Below are 15,230 nucleotides of genomic sequence, written 5' to 3'. Positions count from 1 at the left end.
GAAGGAAGAGGCGATCCAGGAAAGGACCTGCTTCATGTGACAGATTCTGTCTTCAAGTCTTCTTTCTCCTTTGTATCCATTAGAAGAGACTCTTCTGCTGCTGGAAAAAGTGACCCCCAAATCTCAGTGGCAACACACACACATACACACATACATATACACACACATACAGAAATGAATGCATACTTACATACTCATATGCAGACACACACACACACACTCACACTCATCACAACCTACAGATGTCTGTGGTCTGTGAGGCTCTTGCACGTGCACCATCTGGAACACTCAGCTTCTGGGGCAGGAAAAAGAGAGAGACTAGAAAGTCACACTTGGACTTTTCCTGCCTTCACTCAGAAGTGACACAGGTGACACCACCCATGTTTCATTGCCCAGAATGAGTCACTGGGGAGTAGAAATACAGTTGTTTGATGAGTATTACTGTCTATCCACATCCTTTAGTGGAACTCTTGAGAGCAGTGCTGTCAGTTTTTTCTCACCTTGGAGAACCTTCTGAGGTACAGCTCTGTGCAGAGATTGAACGTGATCTGACCCTCCTGGAGTGGGATTTGAAGGCATTTTCTATCTGGCTCCTTTAGCTGGTGTGTCTCTGACTCCTTACTCCACTGCAGCTTGTTTGAATGGGATTAATCAGATTTGTGTCTCCCCTGCTCCCACCTCCCTCCCCAACTCAGTATCACTAACTGCAGGGTGATTGTCAGCATTTGTTCATGCATTCATTTCTTATCTGATATTTGTTAAGCTCTTTCTATGTGTCTTTACTTGACCTTATGGAGACGTTGAAGAACAAGACACAATACTTGCTGTCAAGAAACACCACTTTAGAGACAAAAAGAAAGTTTTTACAGATTAAATAGACATAGCAGTAATTCTGAACTGGAGGAATTAGAAAGAGTTCACAGAGGTGATAACTTTGTGCACTTAAAAACAAAGGAAGTTATACATATTTTCTTTCCATAGTGGGCTTGACAATGTGTCCTCTAGATTCAAACATGCATAAATGTAATAATCACTATTTTTATGACTGATTTCATCTTGTGCAGTAGCAAGGGGTGTTTACATGGACTGAAAGTTCCATGAAGTTAACACAGACTCTCCCAATTAATATTTGTCCCCCAAGTTAGCTCGGGTTTACTTTAATAATTATCTTGTCAACTCTAGTTCAAGCTGCCTGTTAAGACTGATTTTCCTCTATTTCAGGAAGCATCTTCTTGTCTCTCCTCCCACAGATGGTGTCTGGGGTGGGAGGCTGTCTTCTTTTCCAACAGCAGCAGGGAAGGGCCCTGGGTCTGCATGCTCTCCACTTAGAATCTGCTTGTCTTTGATTTAGTAGCTTTGATCTGCTCTGGTCTCTGGGTATTTGATGTTGCGCTGTGGAGGAATGAATGAGGCCAATTCAGCACCATACTCTTTGTTCGATGTTGCCAGTTATAGACTGTAAAGGGTTGAGCAGAGATGATGGGTTGGACCTCAGTCAGCTCATGACTAGCTCATGACCGAGCTCATCACATGCCCTTGCGATGAAGTGGTCTTTAGTAAACAAGCCTTTACAAATTTTGGTCCCATCCATGCAAGGAATACAGATGGTGAGGTGGGTCTCCAATGCTTAGGTGTAACAGCTCAATTAATTGTTTCCTTTTAAAGTCATATAGTTCTTTTTTAATTCAAAAATATTTTTTATATTAGTCACTCTGATTAGTCCTGAAAATGTCCCTCTACCAAGGATATTTAATTATTAACTTTCCTAGCAAAGAGGTTACTGAACCTCTGAAACCTCCATATTTTCATGGTGATTTGGGAATAATAATGCTACATATTGTATAGCTTTACAATCCATAAGACTGAATAAACAGTTAGTCTAAGTTAAAGAACAGGATTCTTCCTGCTCTTTACTTCTGTACTTCTAATTCAATACGGAAGTTGTTAAACTAAATTTTTTTATAACAAAATTTCTTCCTGTTACAGTTATGTGTGGTTTGAACTGAAAATATGCCAAATGATAAATATATAAACATTTGGACCACTTGGCAATATCTGATTAAGACCAGAACAGGAGGCTTCATGGTGTTCATCTGTCAATGTGCTGAGGTTTGTCTTCTTTATCTTCAGATATAAAAGATGCAGTGTTTATATGTGTTTAGAACTGGCTCTCTCTTAGCACTGCTAAGAGAGCTGCTGCTCTTGGAATGGGGCTAGGATTGTTTCTGGTGTTGCAATTTACTGCATTCATTGCAGGAAAGTGTAGAAGTGAACCATACATAGCTTATACCATTTAATTGTATTGAAATATCTTTACAACAATTGACATAACTTCATTGTGCTGTTAAGTCCTCACACCAAGTTAAATTATTTCTCAAAATATTTCTTTTAATTGAAATGATTTGCATAAAATACCAGGCTGACATTCATTCATTCAGGTATACAAAAGACATCATTTAGGATTTTTAATTATCAAGCACTGGGGATAAGGAGATAAATTAGACACGGAACTTTTTCCAAGTCTGTATGAATTTATAAAGTAAAATTAACAGGTAAACAACTTAATTAATGAGGTTCACAGTTGGTAAGGTCGAGGTTCATGAGCAGTAGAACCTCTCTCTGGGGCACAGAGAGAAGGGGTGATGGCGGAAGACTCACAACTCTGGCACCAATCACCATCACAGCATGTGGTTCCTGGGAGAGTTCTGACAGCACCAGTCAAGGCTCCAGGTAACAGAATTTAATTCCTTTTCTAGAGTGCTGTGATTCCTGGGATGGGATGAGGAGAGGGGCTCTAATATTGCTTCTTCACCACTACTGTGGACTACTTTTGACTAGTGGTTATATCTCTTACTAATGCCAACTCTTTTAATTCTAACCAGAACTCTGTCATCTAGACACAAGTATAACCCTTCTTTTATAGATGGAACCACTACATAGAGAGTGTAAGGACCCTGTTCAAGGTCACACACATGGTATGTGGCTGAACTCCGAGTCAGGACAAGGCAAATTGGCTCCTTAGCTTGTTCTCCTGACCCCTGAAGTTCATTGTGGACAAAGTTGGTTGGTGTCCTCCCTAAAGCTTTCCTCCTTCAAATCTTGGATGAGATTGGACACTGAGATTTCCTTATGTGTCAGAGAAGACGAACCATCATCAGAGGGTGAGTTGGTCCATGTTGACCTGCATCCCCAGCTCTGGGGTAGAGGATGCTGCCTGGGCACAGCCTACCAGCCCTGGATTAGCCCCTCCTTCCAGCCCACTCCATCCTTATAACAGGGTATGGAGTCCCTAACAGTATGTTACCTGCAAAATCTCAATCCCGAGGTGAGATCATGTGTACCTGGTTCACTAAATGCATCCCTGTGTCATCCTGTGGGAGGAATGACTGGACTTCAGGAAGCACATCCTATGTTCTAGGTGTTTGTCTGGTGGTTTCTGGTGATGCTGCAGAGTACATAACTGGGTAAAGAATGATGACTCTGGGACCCAGGGGGAGTAGAACATCGACTCTAGTGACTGAGCAGATCCTGTTCCTACTCCAGCACCTGAGTTTATATTCTGGTTCTGATATTTGTAATCAGTTATTATTGCTACTGTTTTAAGCATCCAGAGGAGATGGGGTTCATGTACAGATTGAGGCTTGGAAGTCAGAGGAACACAGGGCAAATAAGTGACTATTGTAAAATAATAGGTTAATATTAGCATATTTAGAGGGAGAAAAGCATATGTTCAGTTGACTTTTCTCCCTTTTAATTTACCTGAGTCTCAAGGACAGAGAAGCTAAGTCTGCTGACTGGGATGAGGGGTTCTTCCGGTGGGGATGTGGCAGGGCTGTGGACTGGTCCACAGCTGCCCTCAGTGTTAGCCCCACTGGGACCTTCGGGTGTGGGTGGGTGTGAACCCATCTCTGAGCTCCAGTGGGGACTCTGGGGCATTTGTGTCACAGGTGGGTCCTTCCCACATTTGTGCTGAAGTGATGAGAGTCAGGGTGAAGGGGCCTCAGAGTGGGTTTGTGTGGACCACAGAGGAGCGTCATGGGAATCTTGAGCCTGAGGGAGTATGAGGAATGAGGGCAGTATGTTAGTGACCTTGAATTTCAATGGGGGAGCTCTGTCCTGCATCACTTATGGCCCTATTCAGTCTCTATACTTGTCCCTGGGTTACTTTCTGGAGAGCATCTGGGAGCTTCTCTGATCAGTGGAAACAGAACAAGGCAGCAGTGGCCACATTGGACATCAGTCCCTTCTGCTTGGCTCTGTGCCCTCAATCCACCTTAATTCCACTCTTGCTGCCACCTTCCCTCTTAAACTCAGAATAAATGAATCCCTCTTCTCTTTTCTGCTTCACTCATGTCTTCTTTGCCCCTTGCAAGCAGCCACTGTGTTGCAGAATACTTTTTATTTATCCTCCTGTCTGGGGGCAGTTGCCTTAAATTATATTTTACATCTTCTTTAGTTATGGCTTATAATACAAGGGTGTTCTGAATCCTATAAAACCAAACTCTCAATATGCAAAGAGTGACAATGTGAAGTTTAGAAAACCTAAATCTTTCTAAGTTATATATTTTCTTCTCTTAGATCCCCCAAAGCCTATCTTGGCAGGCTAGAGTTCAATGATAACTCCTACTGTCTGTTTGTTTCCTGTAACAGCAATCTCTTTCTCTCCTGAAGCATCATTTGTTGACTAGCTGAGAGGGATATTTCACATAAAATTAATGCAATAAAGGGGAAAGGGATTTAGCATGTCTGAAAATCCCTTATAGGGCTTCCCAGGTGGCTCAGCAATAAACAACCCCCCCCCCCCCACCCGCCAATGCAGGAGACGCAGATGTGGGTTCGATGCCTGGGTCAAGAAGATCCCCTCAAGAAGGACATGGCAATCCACTCCAGTATTCTTGCCTAGGAAATCCTATGGACAGAGGAGCCTGGCAGGTTACAGTCCAGGGGTCACAAAGAGTAGGACACAACTGAGCACACATGCACCTTCTCCAAGACCCAGTCTCCAGATCATTCTGAGCAGAGAAGAAAGACCTGCAATCTCATCCACTCAAGTTAATGGTTCCTTCCCACCCTCTCCATGGTCACCTCTGAATTCCAGCCATCCTTGTCCTCATTTTCTGTTGGCCCGAGAAATATTCTTGTATTTGAAGCCTTCTTGTAGTACTCTGCTTGACCTTGAACTCAGTGCTGGGGAAGGTCAATGCTTGATACCACTAAAATTATTGTTCATGGTCCAATGAGTTCCACAACCTGATCCTGAAAGATCTTACAGTCCTTGGGGATTGGCCAGGGTAATCAGAGGAAAGAATGGTACTCATAGTTTTTGATGTGAGTTTTCTACTCCAGCCGCAGTCAGGGAGCCCAGCTCTCAGGACCACGGAAGCAGGAGGTCAAAGGACCGTGTTGCTCATATAAGGAGATGTTGAAGATTCTGAAGCTCATTGGTGTTTGAGCTTCAGAAAGTGGCAGATGCAGCCTCCGATAGTGCCTGAAATGGTGAAAGGTGTCACTATTGGCTCTCAGGAGGGAGGATGTAGGGGACGGCCTATATAGACCCCGGTTGGCACCCTGACGCCTCCTCACAGGCTGATCCTGCAGCTGGGACTGTGACCTTTGAGGACGTGGGGTCAGGATGGCTCGGAGCCAACACCTCTCCCTCCAGGGACTCTTTGTCCTCCTTCTCGGCACCATGGTGTGTGGTCAAGGTAAGAGCTGCCTCTCTGTCCTGGGTCCACAGCAGGGAGAGGATGCCTTGGTGAAGGGAAAGGCATCTGGGGTTCTGAAGCCGAGCCTCAGTGTTTTTGACCAAAAAGGAGCCACGCTGACTGTGAATACTGGCCCCTCTCCTGTGGGGTGTCCACTGGTCATAGCTGCAGATTTTACAGAGCAGTGAGATTTGGTCTGGACCAAGCTGCATCACCCTGAGTCCCCTCCACTGTCTCCCTTGTTCTCAGGGAGCTTCTTGGTGGTCCAGTGGCTCCCAGTGTGTGGAAGATCCAGCGACTGAGCTCAGCTGGGACTCTGGGCTGTTCCCACATGCTCCATGTACCTAGTGTGTGAGCACTGCCCCTGGGTCCCTGTGTTTCCAGTGTTTATGCTCCTGTAGGCTCTGTGATTGTGTGTGTGTGTGAGGGTGTGAGGAGTGTGTGAGGTTGTGTGTGTGTGTGATTGTGAGGCATGTGTTAGGAGTTTGTGTGTGTGTGAGGGTGTGTGAGGAGTGTGTGAGGGTGTGTGTGTGTGGAGTGTGTGTGAGAGTGTGTGTGTGTAAGGAGTGAGTGAGGAGTTTGTGTGTATGTGTGTGTGTGAGTGTGTGTGATGAGTATGTGGATCCTGTCTTTGTGAGAGGAACAGGCCTGCTGATCAGGGACTGAGTCCGCTGGTCTGTGAGGCACACAGGGTCCCACAGGGCTGGGTGTCATGGCCGCTGCATGTAACCAGATCAGAGATAATGGCGCACCTGCCTGCCTCTCTCTGGCTCCTCTCCCCCATCCCCCAGCTCCCCTCTGCTTGTTGCCCTGTCTGCCCAGCACTGGGCTCTCTGAGAGGTTCTGCTTGCTGGCCTCACCTGTCCCCACCAGGTGTCCATTATGGAGCAGAAGCCCACAGCCAGGAGAGGAGACCTCTTGTCTGTAGAGATCAGCTGATGTGCAGCCCCAGGTGTATAAATTCCCTAGTCTCTGCCCTGGACCCTGTGACATTTCCTGATGTCATGAGGGCCTGGGATGGTCCTTTCCCCTCCCAGGATCTGATGTGACTCTATAGGGAGCACTTTCCGCCTTGTACCCTCTCCTGTTCCTCCCTGGAGCTGGTTTCCCCTGAGTGAGAGGACAGCAGGCCTCAGGGCTGGGGCTGCAGAGAATCTGGTCTCCAGCCTGGTGGAGGCGGCCTTCTCAGATGTGGGTGCTGGTCTGGCTGAGACTCAGTGCAGCCCCGTCTCCTCTCAGAGCTCACTGTCGCCCCCTAGACCTCAGCCTCCAGTCCACAGCTCTCCTTGGGAAGTCCCCTCCCTCCTTATCTCTGCTCCTTGAGTGCTGGGCAGATGCTGATGAAGCATCTCCTTCTGAGGGCTTGGAGGTCAGAAGTGGGTTTTGGTCGCACAAGGGGGAGATGATGGATGTTTTGATGCATGGCCCCTCTCCTCTTGTAAGGAAAATTGTAGGAAATTTCATCAGTTGTTTTTTAAGAAGCAAGAATATTTCACCAAAGCAAGCACTATTTTCATTTTCTTTGAAACAACACCATTCAGGGTTATCCTATAGCATTATATTCTTCTATTTCATGCTACAGTAGACTTGCTCTTGTGAAATAACAGTGTTGGCCTTTCTGAGCACCTGATGATTTCTCACATGTTACAGGAATCTCCACCTTGAAATTCATGATGGGCATTGGCATAAAACTATCTCTCAAATGCAATTGATGCCATTAGACACAAAAATGTAGATCCTCAGGATTAGATAATTTGGCATATATTGTTCTGTATCCTGTTTTTACAATCCAAAATATATTTTGGGCATTTTTCTATATCATTAACTATTCTTTTACACACTAAAGCATTTTATTATAAAATTAAAAAATACAGGCTATCACAGGTATAGTACTAAATTTTTTAACTGCCTCCAGTTATTTCACTATATGCAGAAATGCAACATGCTCACCTGACCATCTGTATTGAGCATTTAGTTGTTTTCAACATTTTTTCCTATTATGAAAAATGTTACTCTGAACTTCCTTGTGTTTAAATGTAGGACCATCCATGATTGCTTCTCTTAATCATATTCTGAAGGTGAGGTTTCCAAGAATTCCCTGGTGGCCTAGTAACTAAGACTCCATGCTCCCAGTGCAGGGTTCCAGATTAGATCCCTGGTCAGGAAACTAGATTCCACATGTGGCAACTGAGAGTTTGAATGCTGCAGCTAAACATCCTGCATATGGCAACTAAGACCTGGACAGTCAAATAAATAGATAAATAAACAAATATTTAAATGATGGAAAAGAAAAGCAGAGTTGCTGCTTTATAGGCTGAGTACCTCTAAGGCTTAAAGGCTTTGTACCTTTAAGGTTTTTAGTACATGGAGATTAATGCTTGCCAGAAATAGCTGCACTGAACTTTATTTCTACAAATGGTGAATGAGAATGTTATTTTCCACATAGCTTCACCAACTTTGTCTTCTTATGAGTTTCTAAAATCTTAGCCAGTTTGGTAGGCAAATACTGGCATATATTAGCTAATTTAATCCTTCATTTGTGAATTACTTTGCTCATCACATTTGTCCTTTTTACCTTGTGATATCTATCATTTTTGTCATGATTTGTGTTGAAGCTCTTTATACTACTACTATCCTCTACTGCAACAACCTACAGTGCATTTACTTATATGAATTCATTTGAGCACACAACAGTCCAACAGGGCAGGATATATTTTTTATCCACCAAACAGATCACTGAGGCAAAGCAAGGTCACTTGCCTAAGATGAGTCAGCTGTAAGAAATAGAGGTAAGACTTGAAACAAGCAGTTTGGGTGCAAGTCCCTGTCCTATTGAATTACATCATTTATAGACTGAAGATGCTTCCTTCAGTTTATTGTTTGATTTTTTTTGGCTGTACCAAACCAGACCAGGAATCAAGCCTGTGTTACCTGCATTGAAAGTGCAGAATCCTAACTGTTGGACCACCAGGGAAGTCCCTCACAGAAGTTTCTAATAATATTAATTGCCTGTTAAAATTTCCCATTTTTGTTTCCACTTTCAGAGACTGGTCAAGCATGTTCTTCCCCACTTCAAGTTTAAATAAATTATTTTTATCTGTAATAATTTTATGAATATATTTAAATGTGTAAATACTAAATAATTGCGTAAGTTATTTTATATATGATATGGCATTCTACCTAATTTTATTTTTCCAATGTCATTCCTGAATTATTATTTTTTCTTTTCTTACTGATTTGAATGCCATAAATGTGCTAAATTATATAATTTCCATACCTTCTTTTTGGAATTTATTTAGACTTTCATTCCACAGATGTTTATTGATTTAAAGATGGGTTTGTGGGGCATTCAATCCATACCCTTTGCAATTGACCAGATGCTGAGGACCTAATGATGGTGAATAAAGCTCCCTGGCCCATATTAACTGATAGTCTAGTGAAGCTGGACACTAAAACTAGAAATTATAATAAACTCTGATAAGTGCCATCAGTGGGGACGCCAGCACTCATTTTTTTCCCAATGAGTTGACTCTTCGAATCAAGTGGCCAAAGTATTGGAGCTTCAACTTCAGTATCAGTCCTTCCAATGAATATTCAGGGTTGATTTCCTTTACGATTGACTGGTTCGATTTCCTGACAGTCCAAGGGACTCTCAAGAGTCTTCTCCAACACCACAGTTCAAAAGCATCAATTCTCTGGTGCTAATAATTCCCAGGTGGTGCTAGTGTTAAAGGACCCGCCTGCCAATGCAGGAGACATAAGACATGCAATTTTGATCCCTGGGTTGGGAAGATCCCCTGGAGAAGGAAATGACAATCCACTCCAGTATTCTTGCCTGGGGAATCCCGTGGATAGAGAAACCTGTGGTCCATAGAGTCACAAAGAGTTGGACACTACTGAAATGACTTAGCACGCATGCACACAGCTTTCTTTATGGTTCAACTCTCACATCCTTACATGACCACAGGAAAAAACACAGCTTTGACTATACGGACTTTTGTTGACAAAGTGATGTCTCTGCTTTTTAATACACTGACTAGGTTTGTTATGCCTTTTTTTCCAAGGAGCAAGTGTCTTTTAATTTTGTGGCTGCAGTCATTGTCCACAGGGCTCTTGGAGCCAAAGAAAATAAAATCTGTCCCTACTTCCACTTTTTCCCCATTGAATTTAGTTCAGATGACCATTTCAAGTATTAAAAGCTGAGAAATATATTTCAAGCTCCCATTACTATTATTCTTGTCATTTTTCCCTTGCATTTGCAAAAGTTTTTGTCTCTACATATAGTTTTTTTAAAAATATATTTCCAGCTTTATTGGAAGGTAATCACCATATAATAGGACATAAGTGAAAGGTGTACAGTATGATGACTTGAAATACATATATATATATTCTCCAGTGAAGACATACAGGTGGCCAAAAAGCACATGAAAAGATGCTGAGTATCACTAATTATCAGAGAAATGCAAATCAAAAGTACAATGAGGCATCACCTCACACCAGTCAGAATTGGCCATCATCAAAAATTCTATAAATGATAAATGCTGCGGATGGTGTGGAGAAAAGGGACTCAACCAAAAGCAGACTCATTGAAAATGATGCTGGGAACCTTTGAAGGCAAGAGGAGAAGGGGGCAGCAGAGGGGGAGATGGTTAGATAGCATCACCGACTCAATAAACATGAATTTGAGCAAGTTTCAGGAAATAGTGGAGGACAGGTGAGCCTGGAGTGCATCAGTCCATGAATTCACAAAGAGTTAGATATGGCTTAGCAACTGAACAACAATAAATAACTGATTTACTTTCCTATACAGAGGAAATACAACATTGTAAAGCAAATATACTCAATAAAAATTAATTTTAAAAAGATACAAATGAAATTATTTACAAAACAGAAGCAGACTAACAGATATCCAAAAAAACTTATGTTTACACAAGGGGAAATGTTGGGAGTTGGGGAGAGGGATAAATTAAGAATTTGACATTAACACACACACACCTTACTATATATACGATAGATAATCAACATGGACCTACTGTATAGCACAGGGAAGTCTAATCAGTATTCTGAGATAAGCTATAAGAGAAAAGAATCTAAAAAGAATGACTATATGTATTAAAATATATAACCAAGTCACTTTACTGTATGCCTGAAACTAACACAACACTGTAAATCAACTATGCTCTGAAAATTGAAGTATTAAAAAAGAAATACATATATATTTTGAAACTATTAACATAATTAAGTTAGTTAACGCATTTATCACATCACATAGTTACTGTGTGTATGTTATGAGAACTTTTAAGATTGACTTTATTAGTAATGATCAAATATACAATCCAGTATTGTCAACTAAGATCATGACAACTGGTTCCATCATTTTTTGGCAAAAAGATGGGGAAAAAGTGGAAACAGTGACAGATTTTATTTTCTTGGGCTCCAAAATCACCGTAGATGGTGACTGAAGCTATGAAATCAAAAGATGTTTGCTCCTTGGAAGAAAAACCATGGCAAATCTAGATAGCATATTAAAAAACAGAGATCACTTTACCAACAAAGCTCCCTATAATCAAACCTAAGGCTTTCCCAGTAGTCATGTATGCTTGTGAGAACTGGACCATTAAGAAGGTTGAGCGCTGAAGAAATGATGCTTTCAAACTGTGGTGCTGGAGAATACTCTTGAGAGTCCCTTGGACAGCGAGGAGATAAAATCTGTCGATCCTAAAGGATATCAACCTGAATATTCTTTGGAAAACTGATGCTGAAGCTCCAATACTTTGGCTACCTGGTATGAAGAGCCAATTCACTGGAAAAGACCCAGATGTTGGGAAAGACTGAGGGCAGGAGAAGAAAGGAGTGACAGAGGATGAGATAGTTGGATGGCATCACCAACTCAATGGACATGAGTTTGAGCAAACTCCAGGAAATAGTGAAGGACAGGGAAGCCTGATGTGCTGAAGTTCATGGGGTTTCAGAGAGTAGGACATGACTTCATGACTAAACAATTGTCAACTACAGTCACATGTACATTCCATCCCCAGGGCTTATCTATGTTCTAAGTAGAAGTTTGTACCACCATCATCCTTTCCTCCCACTCCCACCCCTACCCAGGCAACCATCAATTTAATCTCCTTATCTATGAATTTTTTTTTAATTTCACATATAAATGAGATCAAACAGTACTTGCTTTTCTCTGTCTTACTTCTTTCACTTAGCATAATGCCTTCCTACATTAGTTATGTGTTGCTGTGCTACAAATTACTGCAAAACTTCACATCCTAGCCCTTGTGATTAGAGTCCATGCTCAGCAACAAGAGAAGTCACCAGCATGCACTACAATGAAGAGAAGCCTCCACTCTCTATAAGTGGAGAAAGTCTGTGAGTGGCAACAAAAACCCAGCACAGCCCAAAATAAATAAACAAAACAAAACAACAGCTTAAAGCAGCAAACATCTAGAACCTCATAATTTCCATGGGCTAGGAATCAGCAAGAATTACCAGGGTCCTCTGACTCGTGCTGTCTCACTGGTTCAATAATCTGAAGGTTCAAGGAGGAGTGGGTACCAATCAAACCCACCTGGTTGGCAGCATTCAGACTTTAGGAGACTGTTTAACTGAGAGCCTCAGTCTCTTGCTGGCTGCTGCCAAGAGGCCTCCTTTGGTTCCTTGTTGTGAGGGTCTCTCCATACACAGCTCACAACGTAGCAGCTGGCTTCATTAGACCAAGAGAGAGAGAGTAAGATAGGTCACCAAAGGGAAACCAGAGTCATCTTGAAACCTAATCTCTTAAGTGACATCTCATCACTTTTGCCAAATTCCATTTGTTACATGCTAGATACATTCGAGTGTGAGGATTACACAAGGATGTGAACACCAGGTGACAGGAACAATCAGGACATGTAGAGCCTGTTGCCCAAGCCCTCTGTTCCTAAGCTGGATGAGATGCTCCCTATGGACAGGAAAGGAGAGGGAGGATTCCTCCCTGGATCTCAGGCCATGAGCTGTAACTGAGATGGAGAAGCTGGGCCCTAGTAGCCTTGGGCACATCTACAGGGAGGGCAGCATCCAGAGTCTCTGAAGGCCTGTCCTCAGTGGTGTCCCTGGAGTGGGTTCTACCCACTCATGAGAAATGAGAAATACCTGGTGCCTCCCTTCCTGCTCCAGGTTCAGTGATGGCACATTGGGAGCTTCGAGTTGGCCATGGTGGGAATATTTATACCATAAAAGTCAGCAAATGCAGGGACTTTTTTCCCCTCAGAGAGAAGATTTTTTTTTTTAATCCTTACCAGCACACCACTGCACTCTCTCTTAAAATCTCTCCTGTGTCCTGTGTCTGTGTCTGTCTTGCAGCTCTGGAGCTGAGGCTGAAGGATGGAGCCCACCGCTGTGAGGGGAGAGTAGAAGCGAAGTACAAAGGAGAATGGGGCACAGTGTATACTGAGTACTGGCCCACAATATCTGCAGAAGTGGTGTGCAGACACCTGGAATGTGGAGTTGCCATTGGTGCTCCCAGAGGGTCTTATTTTGGGCCAAGAGTTGGCCCCATTTGGTTTTTGTATGATTCCTGTGAGAGTGGAGACGTTGAATCAAGTTTGAAGCTCAATATGTGTGCTTATATGGATTTTAAAAACTATAATGACACCTACTCTCATGACCAGGATGTTGGAGCAGTCTGCTCAGGTAAGGCCTGTCTGGTCTGGGAGGGGATTCCCAGCAGGAAACACCTCAGTCTCATTCACAGAATGACCATGGGGAAACCAGATCACATGCTTTAAAGGACCCTTGGGGGAAGACTCTGGTTACACTCGATTCTTAAAGCATTAGGTTCTCAAGGGGGTATAAGGGTTTGCTTGGCCCTGGACAGTAAAAACTCCAGACTTGTGGAGAGCTGGACCCTTCAGATCTCTGTGATGTATCATAAGAGGCAGGGAGGAGAGGTCAAATGTTACAAACAGGTACAACTGCTGGGTTATACTTCTATACAATGATGTGACAGAGTAGTTTCATCATGATTATTTTTTATTCTATTGAGATGGCCAGTCAGGTTTGGCCACAAGAGAGGACATAAGCGAGGGGCAGGCAAGCATAGTTTATTACACTCTCTGGTCTTAGAGAAACAGAGTCACCAGAGGTATGAAGTGATCCTATCAGGGAGACTGCAAGGAGGCTGACTCAACAAAGCATGAGAAGCCGAAACAGAGCATGAAGACACATGGAGAAGTGACAACACCGGGATTTAGGGTGCAACACAAGGAAAAGGTATGAGGGGATTTCACTGGTGCATTTGAAGGTCCTAGGTCACAGTCAGGGCAAGAAGGAGGATTTGTGGCAGGAGCTAGTCTCATCACCTGGCCACCGCGGTTGGGAGCTCACATTCTGTTTGTGGGGCTGTTGAAGGAGAAGCAATATATGAAGCTTGGAAATTAACAACACAGTAGCTGAAGCACATCAAGTGTAACAGTCAGTGAGGCTAATAGGACCTGAAGTGACTCATGAGAAGTGCTCAGTGCTAAGCGTATTGGACTATGCCAAGGTGGAGACAGTACAGATAGCAGTGAGACTAGGGTATGAGTAGGTGGTCGCAGTTTCCAGTTGTTATTACAATGGTGGAAGATCTAGATGCTTTACACATTAATCCCATCAGACCAGGTGGACTAGAGGAATATGCACACAGTCAGATATGTGTCAGATATCACAGTGAATTCCTAATGTAGGTAGTTGAGTCTTTAAAAATGGTCAGCCATCTGGTGGATGAGACAGGGGGAGCCCTGAGAATATTTGCAGTACATTTCTAGCAGCTCATGGCTAATCAGCTCTTTTGGGGAAGATCACTGGAAAAGTGACTTTTCCAATCTCATTCTCAGCAGATCTTTGATGATACTAGTTGAGACTCCTAAGAAAAGAATTACTTTCATTTTAAGCTACTTTATTGAGGTATGACTGACATACAAAAAGCTGTATATATTTAACGTATACAACTTAGAACTTTGGGAAGTCAGTATACATCTGCGAAATCATTACCATGATCTATGTAAAAACCTATTCATCACTGCAAATGTTTTCTTCTATTATTATCATTATTAAAAATAATTAGTTTCAAGGGGCATTTGAGTTTCAGATAGGAATTTTTTGTTTTAAGAAAATCTGTTTTCTGACCTTTCAAGTAACATTTCTATTGCCACCATGCCCTAATCATGGTTCCAACTGCAGATAAGCTTGTGTAAACACTACGTGGTTTTCCACCTTATTTAGATAAATCAGTATCTGAGTAAAAATGCAGTGTGTGATGCTGTAAGTTTATGTGATATTGGATCTCCTAATGTTACTGTTTTAAGAACATCAATGTCTCAATATTAATTTCAATTAGGATACACTTAAAAATTAACAGGGTGCTATGGCATTTTAACCTTGATTATGGTTTTTACTCCCTAACGCTGCTCTAATTTAGATTTTCACATGTTTATGAACTCACTGCAGATGGTGACTGCAGCCATGAGATTAAAAGACGCTTACTCCTTGGAAGGAAAG

General features: G+C 42.6%; 1 protein-coding gene across 1 annotated transcript in view; it reads left to right on the top strand.

The window, feature by feature from the left end:
- Positions 1-15,230, top strand: part of LOC133043711 (uncharacterized) — a 234,134-nt gene that overhangs the window by 41,461 nt on the left and 177,443 nt on the right. The window contains 1 exon segment of the mRNA XM_061124863.1: positions 13,061-13,382. Within this exon segment, the coding sequence (XP_060980846.1) occupies positions 13,061-13,382 (322 nt within the window).

This window comes from Dama dama, chromosome 22, assembly GCF_033118175.1.
Source record: "Dama dama isolate Ldn47 chromosome 22, ASM3311817v1, whole genome shotgun sequence".
Lineage (NCBI taxonomy): Eukaryota > Metazoa > Chordata > Mammalia > Artiodactyla > Cervidae > Dama > Dama dama.
Note: the sequence above shows the minus strand (reverse complement) of the source record. Positions and strands in the feature narration are given on the sequence as shown.